General features: G+C 41.7%; 1 protein-coding gene across 1 annotated transcript; it reads left to right on the top strand.

The window, feature by feature from the left end:
- The first annotated feature begins 5,270 nt into the window (after positions 1 to 5,270).
- Positions 5,271 to 5,672, top strand: LOC145799437 (uncharacterized). The gene has a single exon (XM_082889021.1). It carries the CDS (start codon positions 5,271 to 5,273, stop codon positions 5,670 to 5,672), a length of 402 nt encoding a protein of 133 aa, XP_082745147.1.
- Positions 5,673 to 13,894: the final 8,222 nt, after the last annotated feature.

A 13,894-nucleotide genomic window follows, 5' to 3' on the forward strand; every position in this document is an offset into this window, starting at 1 on the left:
CCCGCAGGCCTGATACCCAAATTTGCAAACTGATGCATGCATTCCTGTAGAGGCACACTCTAAAAGCACATAGCAAGCAAATGAGAGCCAAAACACTCCTATGTTGGGGGTAGGGTTTCCCTCTCCTATTTTGTTAGGAACTAGGGTTTCACTACGCACACAGCGGTTTCAAACAACCTATAATCGGGTAAGCAACCTGTCCTAGCTTTGGAATGGTCACTATGGATTCTGAATATGCACTAGGTCGAATGGTCAAAAAGGGTGCCCCGGTAAAACCAGGGTTTGTGTTCCCGTCGTGGCAGAGCCGGCAACCGGTCAGCCTTATGGCACGCTTCTCGAAGCGAGCTGCCGGCAAACCGTTCAGGAATAGCATACGACAAACACAGTGTCCTAGGCGCACCAATGCACATGCAATGCAAAGAAACACATAAGTGTAGTCAAAACCAGATATCACAAGCTCGAGTCAAGTTTTCTAAGTCCCCAGCAAAGTCGCCAGAAACTGTAGACGCGCCCTTGGGCCTCACTACAGTTCGGACTCAATTGTCACAGTCTTGTATCTAATCTCGCGGAGTGCAATGCAAGACCGATGAATCATCAAAGAGTCCAAATCCGGCAAATCATTTTTCAAAACAGATTTTTTGAAAGAAGTGCCAAACATGGACTACTTTGCCAAATACAGAGTCGCCACCTAAATATTTATTTTGAGGGAATTTAGGAAACCCTGACTCGTTGCCTAAGGCCACGTGTCCGTCATCACCAAAGTTGCCTCGGCTCGAGAACTTGGGTACGATTGGGGAAGGTCACTTCATGAGCACCCCTGCTCGCCCGATCAAAGATCGGCCTCTACTAACTATGATATCTAGTTTTGAAAACGTTATGTGCTCTTATTCCGGTTATTAGCGTAGATTTACTATGTGATGCGCATAGCATACAAATGTAGACCGGATCGCCTGAATTAGAACAACACATCTCATGTTTGTTTTGAAAATGGTTTGCTACTCGCAAGTAGGCTTAAAATGCAGATTTTGACACCCTCGGGTGGGCTTAGAAAATAAGATGATTTGCTACTCTCAAGTGGGCTTAAAACTCACAATTGATGAATTGTTCCAATCCAAATAACCCAACCTTCACCCACAGGCATTCAGACAGGTATACCACGTAAGCACGTAGTCTCATGGTAAGCATGCTATCATGGCAGTCACTCGCACACATGCAAGGATGCTAAAGTATAAACACTTACCGAGTACTCCAAGCCAAAACAGAAGCTATGTTAGAAATCCAAGCATGATCCTAACTATACAAAAATGCCTAATACAACACATACAGGAATGATGCGCCGATGCACTCGGCCATTCTAAAGATGACATGTGATGATGCTACAACTAACACGTATTAAATTTGGAATTAAAATACAAATGCAGTTAGTATGATGCGCCGAGCCCGGTGCATGCAAGACAGATGAATGATGCAAACATGCAAGCATAAGTATGCTAATTGAAACATGCCCTAATCTAAGCATCATAAGCTGGTAAATAAAAGGGAGAAAGACGTGGGATTGGAAGACATACATCACACGCACGCACACTTATTACAAGTGTGCCCTCGCTTGGAGGGTCCGAATAAATAATACAGTCCGAATAAATAATTACAGTTCGAATAAGTACAAAATCCTAATTAATTAACAACTTAACTAGGAAAGCGGATAAATTAGCATGCAAGCTATGGACCGCCTCAGCTTTGTTCCGAATGATGAATGATGCATGTTCAAGTTGCCTTGCGCAGAAATCCATTGCGATGCCCCGATTCGCCTCTGTTTACACTTAATCCCGGAATGCTGTGCGAAGCTCCAGAAGGCTGTTGATTTCTGATTTGCTGCAACAGAGAGCAAGAAAAGGGCATGGCAAAGTATTTTCACATATGTATGCATGACTACTCTTCAAGGAGTGTAGTCCTCGATCCTCGTGCCACCAATCACGCATCTCGATGCATGATGGCCGAGGAGTCGAATTGCACAACTCGATGTGAAATGAATGCACATGAAAACACAACAAGACCTAAACTCCATCATGGGTAATCCGGAGTGTCGGCGACCAGGAATTGAGACACGTTCCCTCACTCGGGATATGAAACGTCCCTCGTTTCCCGTGCTTGGGCTAACTCCTATCCCAAACACGTTGCAAATGAGATGGCATACACAATGCGACTAACATACAACCAAGCATATGCAATACTATGAAATGTCATACACAATGCTCGATGTAACATGGCATACACAATGCTCTAACATGCAACTCAGCATACACAATGCTATGGACCGAAATGGCATACACAATGCACGATGGACTTACACCAACATGAGTGGACCTCAGCCACACTCACATCAGTGGCCATTAGATGAAAATGAGACAACCGAAATGTGTGCACATATGCACGTATACCGAGGACCGAACCTAAGGCATCAAATGCCACTCTACCAAAGCATGGAAAGGGATGAAAGATGGCATACAAACATGCAATTTCCAGCACTGAAATATGATGCGCAATGGTCCCGAATCATGGAAATATGGCACCCAATGCAAGCTAAGGGGCCCGGGTACCGAAACTAATGAAATGCGTTACACTGGAGGTACCCAAAGCACTGCACCAAAGGCAAAACCAACCCAAAAAAGACCCTAGGCAGGTCTAAAACAGTGGGAAATTGACCTAAAATGATGACTCGGAATGCAACGAAATGGAGCTCATTCAATGGTCGGTAAATGGGGTATACAAGCTCGACTCTCAAACGCATTTAAAGAAATGAAAATATGGAAACATGGCATTCAAACAAGCTCTGAAATGTGATGAATAATAGGCTCAAAACATGAACACACCTCAGTATATGCATGGAATGGATCTCAAAACTCAAAGCTAAGCATGGACCTTGAACTACAAGCATGCAAAACTAACATCATTCAACCACAAGACCCAAAAACAAAGCTAGGGCAGTCCAAAATAAGCGCATTATCAGTATAAGGCATAGCCAAAATATGCAAACATGAGGGGCTAAAACAACACGCAACCTAGGCTAGTAAGCATGGTTTACATGGCATGTACATGAAGCATAAGAGAGGTCACCAAACCAGCCAAAAATAGGAACATGATATGTCAAATAAACTCCAAATAACCACTGAAATGCATCCAATGTATGCAAAAATGATGAGCTCCTTTGGAGGGCCATGTAAGGGGTTACTCAACACATACAACAAGAACACTTAACATGGAAAAACCAACTCTAGAAATCAATTATGAAAGCCCTAAAACTCACCAAATTGGCTCTGAAATGGGTCAAGGAAGCGCGCAATGAAAGGTCCCTTTGAGAGGCCTTCAATGGAATTGTTCTACACATGCATTATAGACATAAAATATGGTCAAAGAGGCTCCGGACAGAGCTAAGGAAGACCTTGAAACTCACCAAATTGGGCCTAAAAAGTGACTTCACAACATGCAAGTAAGGGGCCCTTTGGAAGGCCAAAAGCGCCAACAAACAAGACAATGAGAGATGGGGTCACCCCCTTCTGATTTTAGCTCTCAAAAACACATCTAAGCCACTAGCTAAGAGGCCAAACCAAGGCCAATGCAAATGCTCACATGCATAGCTCAAAACATGAGGAAATAAAGCATGAAATGGGGTAGATGACCCCTAAACAGAAAAATTCTCTTAATCAAACTTCAAGAGGGGCTCAAAATAAGACCTTTTTTAGTTCATGGAAAATCTCGAAAATGCTTGTAAGTAAGGCTAAGACATCATGCAAAATAAGCCCGAAAAAAGAGATAAGGCATACAAGGATGTAGGAGACCTCAAAAAGAAAAGTATCCTGAATCAAACTTCAAGAGGAACTCAAAATAAGGCACTTTACAGTTTATGACAAAGTCCAGAAATGCTTTCAAATAGGGCTAAGCTATGGAGCAAAATAATGCAAGAAAAGGGGAAATGGAGACTTACCCTTGTAGCACAGCAATGCAGCAACTTCTGGACCAAGTTGGTGAACCTTCAACTCCTGAAAATCAGTCCCAAAGTGCTGGAATGGATGGTAGAGGTGGTAAGCTATGAGGTGTGGTGCAAATGGTGCAAGAATATTAGGGTTTGGAGCTTGGAATAGTGAGCTATGAAGGGAGAGGTGTATAAGCCTTAAAAAAAATTGTTCAACCCCTCTAATGGAAGAGGATGGCCTTTCTTATAGAGAAGAAAGGTCAAAGCTTCTCTTGGAAGCTTCAGTTGGATGGTCCAAATGCCCCCCAACTGGCACAATTGTGATGCATTCAGAAAAAGAAAAAAGTAAGAAGCAGGCCGACCAGTTAAGGTGGTTGGCCGGCCACTCCCCCTGGTCAGCCAACCAGGGGTCAAAAGGGTCAATGAGAAATGCTAGTCGGCCATACCGGAAAGGTAGCCTCCCAGATGAGTGCAACACAGCTGTATGGTGAAAAATCAAAAAATGTGACCTAGGAGAGAGGAAAACCAGCTTTTTAGCAAGGTTCAAAAGGGTCAAGAAGAAATATTGGTCGGCCTACCCATATTGGTGGCCTCCCAGATGAGCACAACACAATGGTAGTATGAAAAACCAAAAACTATGGCCCAAAAGTGAGAAAAACCAGCTTTCTGTCAGAAAAATCAGATGGAGGAGAGAGAAAATAATTTTCAAAAGAATTACTGGTCTCCCACCATTCTACCATCTTCCAAACAATGAAAATAGGGTCCATACCAAAAATGAACCCTAACCGATGCAAAACGAGGGTTCAGGGGCCAAAACACGCGGCCTGGGGCCCCGAAAACAGGCTGTTAGGTACCGGAAGTGGCGTGCGACCACGAAGGTGGTCTCTCGAGCCACAGTGTCCCTCAAAAGAGAGGAAACAAGGTGTGTGCCAAAAACCGGAGCAAACGGAGGTAGTTAAGCGGTCCCGAATCGAGGCACACGGCTGACGGCTCCGAAAACCAGAAACTGGTCTCCAAACGGGAAAAATGGCCTACAACCACGAAACGTAGCCTACGGCCACTGAGAGATGGTCTACGAGACCTCTCCCTCTCTTCAAGAAGAGAAAACAAAGAAAACAAGACCTAGTCTGCAAATCGAGGCAAAGGACAAAAGAGCCCCGAAGTCTGGAGGCAAGGCTCGCAGCCGAGGCTCTGAAACCTCAGAACGAGCACAATATGCATCATCACCGAGCGCTCAATTGGTGACGTCTGAGTCTTGAGGTCAGTCAAAAATGGGGTGTTTACAGCCTTGGCCTATGGCATGGAGGCCGTCATCCCGCTGGAAGTTGGTATGCCGACCATCCGGTCTGAGAGTTTTCAGCCAGACTTGAACAATGAAGCGGTGGCATTGGAGCTTGACCTAGCCAAGGAAAGAAGGGAACGGGCTCTAATCCACATAGCAGCTTATCAGCAAGAACTCTCCAGGAAATATAACAAGGCTGTGCATCGAAGGCTATTCAAGATAGGGGACTGGGTCTTGAGAAAGGTATTGGGCAACACGATAGTCCCCGGCGAAGGAAAACTTGGCGCAAATTGGGAAGGGCCATATAAGGTGACTGGCCTGGCAGGCAAAGGGGCATACCATCTGGAAGACTTAGATGGTAAAGCTATCCCGGACCATGGAATGCAGCTAACCTTAAGATTTTTTACTTTTGAAATGTAATCGTTTTTGTTACATAGCCTTTTGAACTTTTGACCTTTTGGCATTTGATGTAAGGATAGCCCTTCTTTTTATAATGAAAAATAGCCCTACTTCTTGTCTTACATTATGTCTTTCTGTACAATGGCATCGCAAGGATATTGGGCCACTGTGGATGCTAGGGGCAAGGAGACCAACCTGCACCGGGTAGAACTGATTTTCTCTCGCCGAAATAGAAAGAGACCGTACAAACGGTTGGTGCATTGTCCAATTAAACAGTTAGTGTATTGTCCAATTAGACAAGTTAGTGTATTGTCCAACTTGCATAAGGGCCGAGCTGATTTTTGCTCGCCCCAAAACGAAATGTTGGTGTTTTGTCCAACTTATAAGGGCCGAGCTGATTTTGCTTAGCCAAATGAAATGGAAAGGTGTTTATCCAACCTGTAAAGGCCGAGATGATTTTGCTCGACCCCTGGAAATATTGGTGTTTTGCCCAATTTGCAAGGCCCAGCCGAAATTTGCTCGATTGAAAGAAGTATTGGCGTTTTATCCAACTTATAAGGGTCGAGCTGATTTTTGCTCGCCCAAAATGGAATGTTGGTGTTTTGTCCAATTTATAAGGGCCAAGCTTATTTTTGCTCACCCGAATCTAAATGTTGACGTTTTGCACACTTTATAAGGACCGAGCTGGTTTTAGCTCGGCCGATCTGATTTTTGCTCGCCCAAAATAACGTGTTAGCATATTGCGTAGCATCTGAGAGCCAAGCTGCCAGTTGTGATTCATGAACATTTCAAATCGAAAGAAACTTCGCACATTACAACCACGCAGCAATAGTTACGCGATGGGCAAAAAGTTTAAATTTTCATTGATAATGGAAGTTGCATTACAAAAGTGGGGCCAAGCCCGGTTATATTCAAAAAAAAAAAAAAAGAAGCAAAAACAGTCGAATATTAATCTAGCTCAATGTCAACTGTTTGCTCGACAGTTTTAACTGTCTGCTCAGTCAAGCCCTTCTCGTCCTCATCATCAGCGTCTTCCACAGCAACGACCCCCTGCTCGGTCTCTTCATCTTCGGCCCTCTCAGAAGCTTCAGGAGGAGTTTGATCGGCAGGTTGCGCAATAGTAGCTTCTTCCTCTGCTGCTTTCTTTGCCTCTTCGATGAGCCTTTTTTGCGCAGCGCTTGTGTACGCTTGCATGTAGGGCGGTATGAAGGCAGCATGAGGATTTTGGAACTTCTCGGCATCTTGACCAAGGCCAACTTTTTCCACGGCAGCTTTCCAACTGCACTGGAAAAAGATGTCCTTGGTCGCCTGGACTTGTCACTCATAAGTCCTTTCACCCTCCATATACCCCCAGTCTTCGACATCGTCTAATGCCTTGTCCTTCTTGACTTTGTGGGCATCCCGAAGCTTACGCAGCTCGGTGAGGTAACGAGCCTTCGTTAGCTGAACAGCCCTCTGCTTGTCTTCTTCAGCCCGGGCCAATTGCTCACTTAGTTTGTCGCGCTCGGCCTCCACCGCCTCTTGCACGGCCTTCAGCTTGGCCAGCTCGCCCGTCTTGACCTTGTTGTCAAAAATTGCATCTCGCAAACTTTGTCGCACGGTAATCATGCGCTCGTGAGCCAGGTAGTTTTTCTGCGCGGCCTGAAAGCAAATGGAGATTGTTAGAATTCACAAACCGAGCAAAAACTTGGTGAACAAACTAGTCTCTCAACTTACCAACACAATTGATTTTGCTGCCGAGCGAAGCACCTTCAGGTCGGACAGCTCGTCGTGCTTCTTCATGTCGGCGGGAAGGCTCAGCCCCTTGGTCATATTGAAGCCGAGAGAATAATCCTTGTCCGCGTAGACTGAATTGGCAACAGAGACAGCCCCGCTCTTGTATTTGAACTCAAGCGACTAGACTGGGGGGGCATTTGGCTGTTTGGATGGCCCGGAGATTAGTTGCGTGGTCTGGTCCCCCAAGTCGGTTGAAGCTTGCTCGGTTGAGTCCTCGTCTGCCAGATGCTGTCCGATCATATCTTTCCTCTGTTTCTTCTTTGACTGGCCAGTTGCTTGTTCGCTGGCCAGAGCTAGCACAGCCCCCTTTTCTGGCGCAACTGGCATGGAGGAAGTCCCCCCAGATGCCTCCGGTGGCTGGGACTCGCTAGCTTCACCGGTGATCATGGACTTAATTGCTCGGATCTTGGCCATTTCTTGCTTGGCTGTCAACGGGACTATTTTGATCGGTGGAAGGCTTGGGTCTGGTTCTGGAGATGGTGCACGCAGAAAGTCGGTTACCCTGCTCTTGCGCAACACTGTGTAATGGTAGGTCGGTTCAAAGCCGAGCAGCTTTGGTGATTCTCTCTCCTCGGCTGGGTGACGCAGCAAAACCCTTATGGCTTCCTGGTTAGCACGGGAGTAATCTTCTACCAAAAGCTTGTAATGGTAGGTCGGTTCAAAGCCGAGTAGCTTTGGTGATTCTCTCTCCTCGGCTGGGTGACGCAGCAAAACCCTTATGGCTTCCTAGTTAGCGCGGGAGTAATCTTCTACCAAAAGCTTGTAATCTGCAAAAAGATGAAGTGTTAGATCGGCAAGAGAAAAACCAATGCAGAAAGAAGATAATGTGGTTTGCCGAGCTGCTCACTAGCACTCCCAAAATCTTTCCTAATGTACAAGCCCGGTATGGGCGCCTCGGTGTCCTCGTAATGACTTGACACCCACAGGAAATCGTCATCGTTTGCTTCTTTATCTGGATTACCCTCTATGAGCTTTGCTCGGCCCTTTTTGACCTTCAGGTACCAACAAAGCCCACCTTTATTTTTGCTAAGACTGTATTGATGAAATATCTTGGCAAGGCCGAGATTCAGACCGAGTCTCCTATTTAGCTCGGCCACACCGTTTATTATTTTGTATGTGTTGTTGGAGACTTGGGTCGGACAAAGCCTTGGCTGCCTCAAAAACTCGCAGATAAGGGGCTGGACCAAGAAGCGTAATCCTCCATCAACTATGAACACAACGGTGAAGGGGCACTTGTCTAGGTCGCCCCATGGGGTGTCTCCTTTCTTGGCCAGCTCTAGATGAACATCATCCTGAATGCTATACTCTCTACGGAACTCGACCATTGCCCTGGGAGAACTCACCATGAATCGGTATTTCCCCATCTACCTCGGTTTTAGTTATTGGGTGATTTATTTCGTATCTCGGTGAAAAGTTTGTGTTTGCTCGGACTTTGAGCTTCACCGATGGTAATGCTAAATGGGCCTGGTCGGTCCTAGTTTGTTCTGCATTGTTAAGAAACAAGTCCAAGGGTTAGCGCGGCATAAATTGCACGGCTTCAATGTGGAGTTCCTAGCTCTGTAAAAGGTTTTTGGGCGTTTGACCAGTTCAACTCCTACCTCGGCTCGACTCTCTGCCGATTTGGCCTCCCTAGTTCAGTTTCCTGCTTTCAGCTAGGTCGAGGCCCTAGAATGAGGCCACAAACAAGTTTTTGGTCGGTTAAATCCTATTTATGGATCTAAGTGATGGATTTGGCTCGGTCTTACCCAGGGTTCAGACTGTTTATCCTAAATGATGAATTTATGCATTCAAACTTGGGGAAACCAAGGGCATGGTAGCCCCAGCTGTTTCTTCAATTCCAGTTTTTCTAGGGTGTACCAGTGTTAACCCCAAAGAGGGGGAATTGGTGTAATTCTAACATTCCCAAGCAAGAACAGGAAGAACAAAGATGAAGAACTTGGAGAACGGAAACAGAAAATATGAGGGAGGAGTAGAAAAGCTTACCAATATCAGGTGCTAAACAGAGTTCAGCCTCACAAGCTTAATTGTAGCTTCTAAAGGAGCAAAAATGGACGTAGAAGAAGCGAATGGGGAGTAACGTCAGTGATGGCAGTAATGGCAGGAGCTTTGGAGCTAGGGTTTTTCTTGAGAGAGAAGAAGATGAACAGTAGGGCGTGTTTGACCCCTCGAGTGCGTGTATAAAGGAGGGGGAAACCAAAGGGCGGCAGTCGTTTGAATTTTGCTCGTGGGGAAAACAACTGTGGGGCAGTGTGGGACCAATGGCGTGAGGCCACGTGGCGTCGAAAAGACGACTCTGTCAGTACGGCTGTACAACCGGTGACAAGACTACTGGTGTAACGCAGAAGACCGACCAAATGGGATAGCTCGGCAGTGGCGGTAATCCTAATCACGCTCAGCTCGGATGGGATTAAGGGGCAATTGAGAGGGAGACTTGCGCCGAGCAAGTACGATCGAGCTACAAATAACGCGGGTCATGACGGACAAGCGTTTGCTCGGTCAGAGTGATTCCTCGAGCTGTGACTCGAGCGATTTGTCGACCGGAGCGTGGAACTGTGCGTAGAGCCAGACTGAGCTGTGATTCGGCTGCGCGTTTGATCGAATCCGCTTTGGTATGACTGGACCGAGCAAAGCATGGCTCGGAATGAATTTGGACCAGGGTAAAGGCCTGTCCGGTACATGGCCAAGCAGTTTGGGCGGATTGACATCCTACGGCTCGGCCTTGTTGATCATGGCTGTGTTTCTTTCTAAGGGACAGGTCGGTCTTGACGGCTTGGTGGAGTGTGCCACTTGGACCAATGGCGTGACGGAAGGGAAATCCACTCCTGGCACGCGTCAATACCGTTTGGCAGTTCCTTACATACCGCCGGAGGTTTTGGCCTTTACACACGTAAGGTAATAAGAGGCAAGCACTGCCAGCTGTCTAGGGAATGACAGCAAAGGTAGTGCGCGCACAATCCCTGAGGCTGCATGGCCAGCCCAGAAAAAGGAAAGGAGGCGAACGTTGGGGGTATGCTATCAAAACAACTCTCTTTCTCTCTCTCTAAAACAGCATTCTTCTTCTTCAAGTGATCTGACTTGATCGTCGGAGAGTCTATCTGGCAACACACCGCCGGGCAGCTAACCGTTTCTCTGTTTCCAAGTCAGACAACGTTACGCGAAGCTTGAGCTCAAGGAGTACGGAAAGCGAAGGATATTTCACTCCCGTATAGGTCTCAGATGGTAAAAATGTCGTAAAATTAACAAATAATTAAATAAGTTATCAACGTAAGAAATGATTTATCAAAAGATTCTTAGGCTATGTATGGTTTAATTTTTATAATTTTTTTTTAAATTAAAAATTAATTTGGTTAAAAAATAAAAAATAAAAAAAATATTTTTTAAACGAAATGAAAATTATTTTTTTATTTTTTATTTCTTAAGAAAATTAATTTTTAATTTTTTAAAAAAATTTCTAAAAATCAAACCATACATAGCCTAAGAATCTTTTGATAAGTCATTTCTTATGTTGGTAACTTATTTAATTATTTATTAATTCTATGACATTTTTACCATCTAAAGCATGTTTGGTAACTATTTCGTTTTCAGTTTTCAATTTATATTTACAAAAATTTTAAAAACTGTCATAAAAACTTGTTTGATAATTTTTTTGATTTATAAATGGTTGTCTCAATTAGTAAATTTGAGAAAAAAAACATAAATTCAAAAAATGAGTTTGCGTTGGCTTTTAAACGAAAATTTAAAAATTTTACTAACAATTTTTTTTTCAATTAATTTTTTTCCAATTAATTTTGTTTTTTCAATGAATTTTTTTTCCAACTAATACTAACCGAGGGGGCAATTGGTAATATTACTTTAAACCTTAGGGGGGATTGTAATTTCTAAAATGTAAGGGGTGTCAATTTAATTTACCCAATGAGGGTAAAATTGGTATTTAAAAAAATTAAAAGGGATGAGGGGGGAATCTGTAATGAAACTTTAAATCTCAGGGGGAGATGTAATTTTCAAAAGGTGAAGAGAGGAACTGTAATAAACATAAATTTGAGGGGGTGTCAGTGTAATTTACCCATAATATAATTATAGCAATGGTACTCTAATAGTACTAGACCAAACCGAACAAAATCCCCAATTCATGAAACATACCATAATTAAATTGTTAATTACTAGAACAAAATTATTTCCCTAAAAAACTAGATTAAACCGAACAGTTTAAATCGATGTACATTTGTTTGACAGTTCCACATTTATTTATTTATTTATTTATTTTAACACCCCTATTTGGGACATATTAAGGTTACATTTTTTCTTTATATTTTCTACTTCACTCCCAGTTTATGAAATTTTATTCTAGAGACATTTACAATTTTCTGTCTCCTCTTTCTCCGTCATTTCCATCCATCTAAATGTTAATATTCATACCAACTTTTGTTCGTATCTTTTGATGCAAAAAATAGTGATAGAGTAGTATAAATTGTAAATTGAGTTAGCTATTAATAACTTAACATACTAACAAATCAACCAAATCATTCTAAGTAGGTTGAAATTTTTTAGCTCACCCTCAATTTGTGTATACTCAAAATTAGGAGTGTAAAAATGGCTCGAGGGTTGTGGGCGGCCCAAAACGTGCTCGAGGCTCGAGATAGGTCCGGCCAGTTTCGGTCCGACTAGGCTTGGGCCTAAGCTCAGCCTAGTACCTTGATCCTAGGCCTTTCATTTGAAGTCCGGCCCAGTCCGACCCAAAAATTTTCGAACCCCTCGGGCAACCCAGCCCAACCCACCCCACATAACCCTCTCTCTACTAATGATCAAATTTTAAAAAATAAAAATAAAAAACAATTTGCAACGGTTAAATAATTAAAAAATATATATATAATATAAACAAATAAAATAAACAAAAGATTGATCTTTCAAAAATAAATAAAATAAATAAAAACAAAAACAAAATAAACATAACAGTTAATGTCATGTCCTTAAAATGAATGAATTAAAAAAATATATATATAATAATTCTAGACCCTCTTTCTACCCTGCCCAACCTACCATCGCATCATCCCCTGACAACCCTTTTCACTTGCAAATTTGAAATTACAATTGAATGAAAAATAAATAAATAAATAAATAAAATTCAAACGGTTTGTTGCCTGTGGCCTGCCCCCTACCAACCTACCCTGTTACATCTCAAGCACTCAACTCACTCTTCATTCATTGAATGAATATATATATTCAAACGGTTATAATTCAAATGGTAATATATATATATATATATATATATTATAAATTTACTTCACACTTTCAAACTATTATAAATATCTTTCCTTTTTCAAAATAAATCTCACAAATAATTTTCTTTCTCTCTCTCTCTCTCTCTCAAACTTTCTCAATCTCTCTAAAACTCTCAATCTCTCTCAACTCTCAATTAATTTTGAAGTGTCATCCCTAAGTGACAATTGCAATTGTGCAATAAAAAACTTTTATCAGAAAAAGCTAATTTCTGTATCGCATTCACCAGTCGGTAACATTAGTTAGTTTAATTAAATTTATTATCTACTCATTTTTTTCATTAATTATTTGTGTACATATATTAATTATTATTTTTTACACATTATTTAAATTAACTGTTAATTCTTATATATTATTTTACTTACATTACTATGGATCCTAATATTCCTAATGTTTATATTGATATTGATACACATACTACACAACATAAATTTGTTGATTCTCCTTCTGATATCTCTCTTCCAACAGTTGAATCAGCATATAGAAGCAGAACTAGTAGTGTTTGGAAAGATTTTGAAAAAATATCTATAAATAATTCTAATGGTACAATTACATTTAAAGCAAAATGTAAATATTGTGCACATTTATGTACTGTTGCATCTGCAGAGGGTACTAGTCATCTAAAAATGCATGATAACAAACATTTACAAAGTCAACAACTTGATATTCGAAGTCAAATGCAATTAGAGATTTCTTCAACTGGTAATTTATAAACATTTTCATATAATCTTATACACGTGCATAAAATTTTGTAGTTTATTATATTATTAAAAAAGAACAACAACCTTTTACTACTAGTGAATGTCTCGATTTTACCGAAATGATTCACAAAAATTTTGTACCGCAATATCAAAGTTTTTCAAGAATCCTACTAGAAAGAGGATTTTAAAGAAATTTAATGATGTTAAAAGTAAATTATTTGACATCTTTAAAAATTTGAATGGAAGAGCTTGTTTAACATCTGATATGTGGTCAAATAATGGTTTTCAATATCAATGTATCATTGCACATTTTATTGATAATGATTGGAAATTAAATAAAAAAATTATTTCATTTAAATTAGTTAAACTTTCATAAACTAGTCATTCACTTGATGTAGAAATAATAAATATATTATATGAGTGGACTTTACAAAATAAAATATTTACGATTAGTTTAGATAATGCAACATATTATAATCAAACTATAGT

Source organism: Camellia sinensis, chromosome 9 (genome assembly GCF_055761805.1).
Source record: "Camellia sinensis isolate YWXY chromosome 9, ASM5576180v1, whole genome shotgun sequence".
In the NCBI taxonomy this organism is placed as follows: Eukaryota; Viridiplantae; Streptophyta; class Magnoliopsida; order Ericales; family Theaceae; genus Camellia; species Camellia sinensis.

What these genes read in the sequence shown, in the direction of transcription:
- LOC145799437 (XM_082889021.1), top strand. Translation starts at nt 5,271, where the DNA reads ATGGAGGCCGTCATCCCGCTGGAAGTTGGTATGCCGACCATCCGGTCT.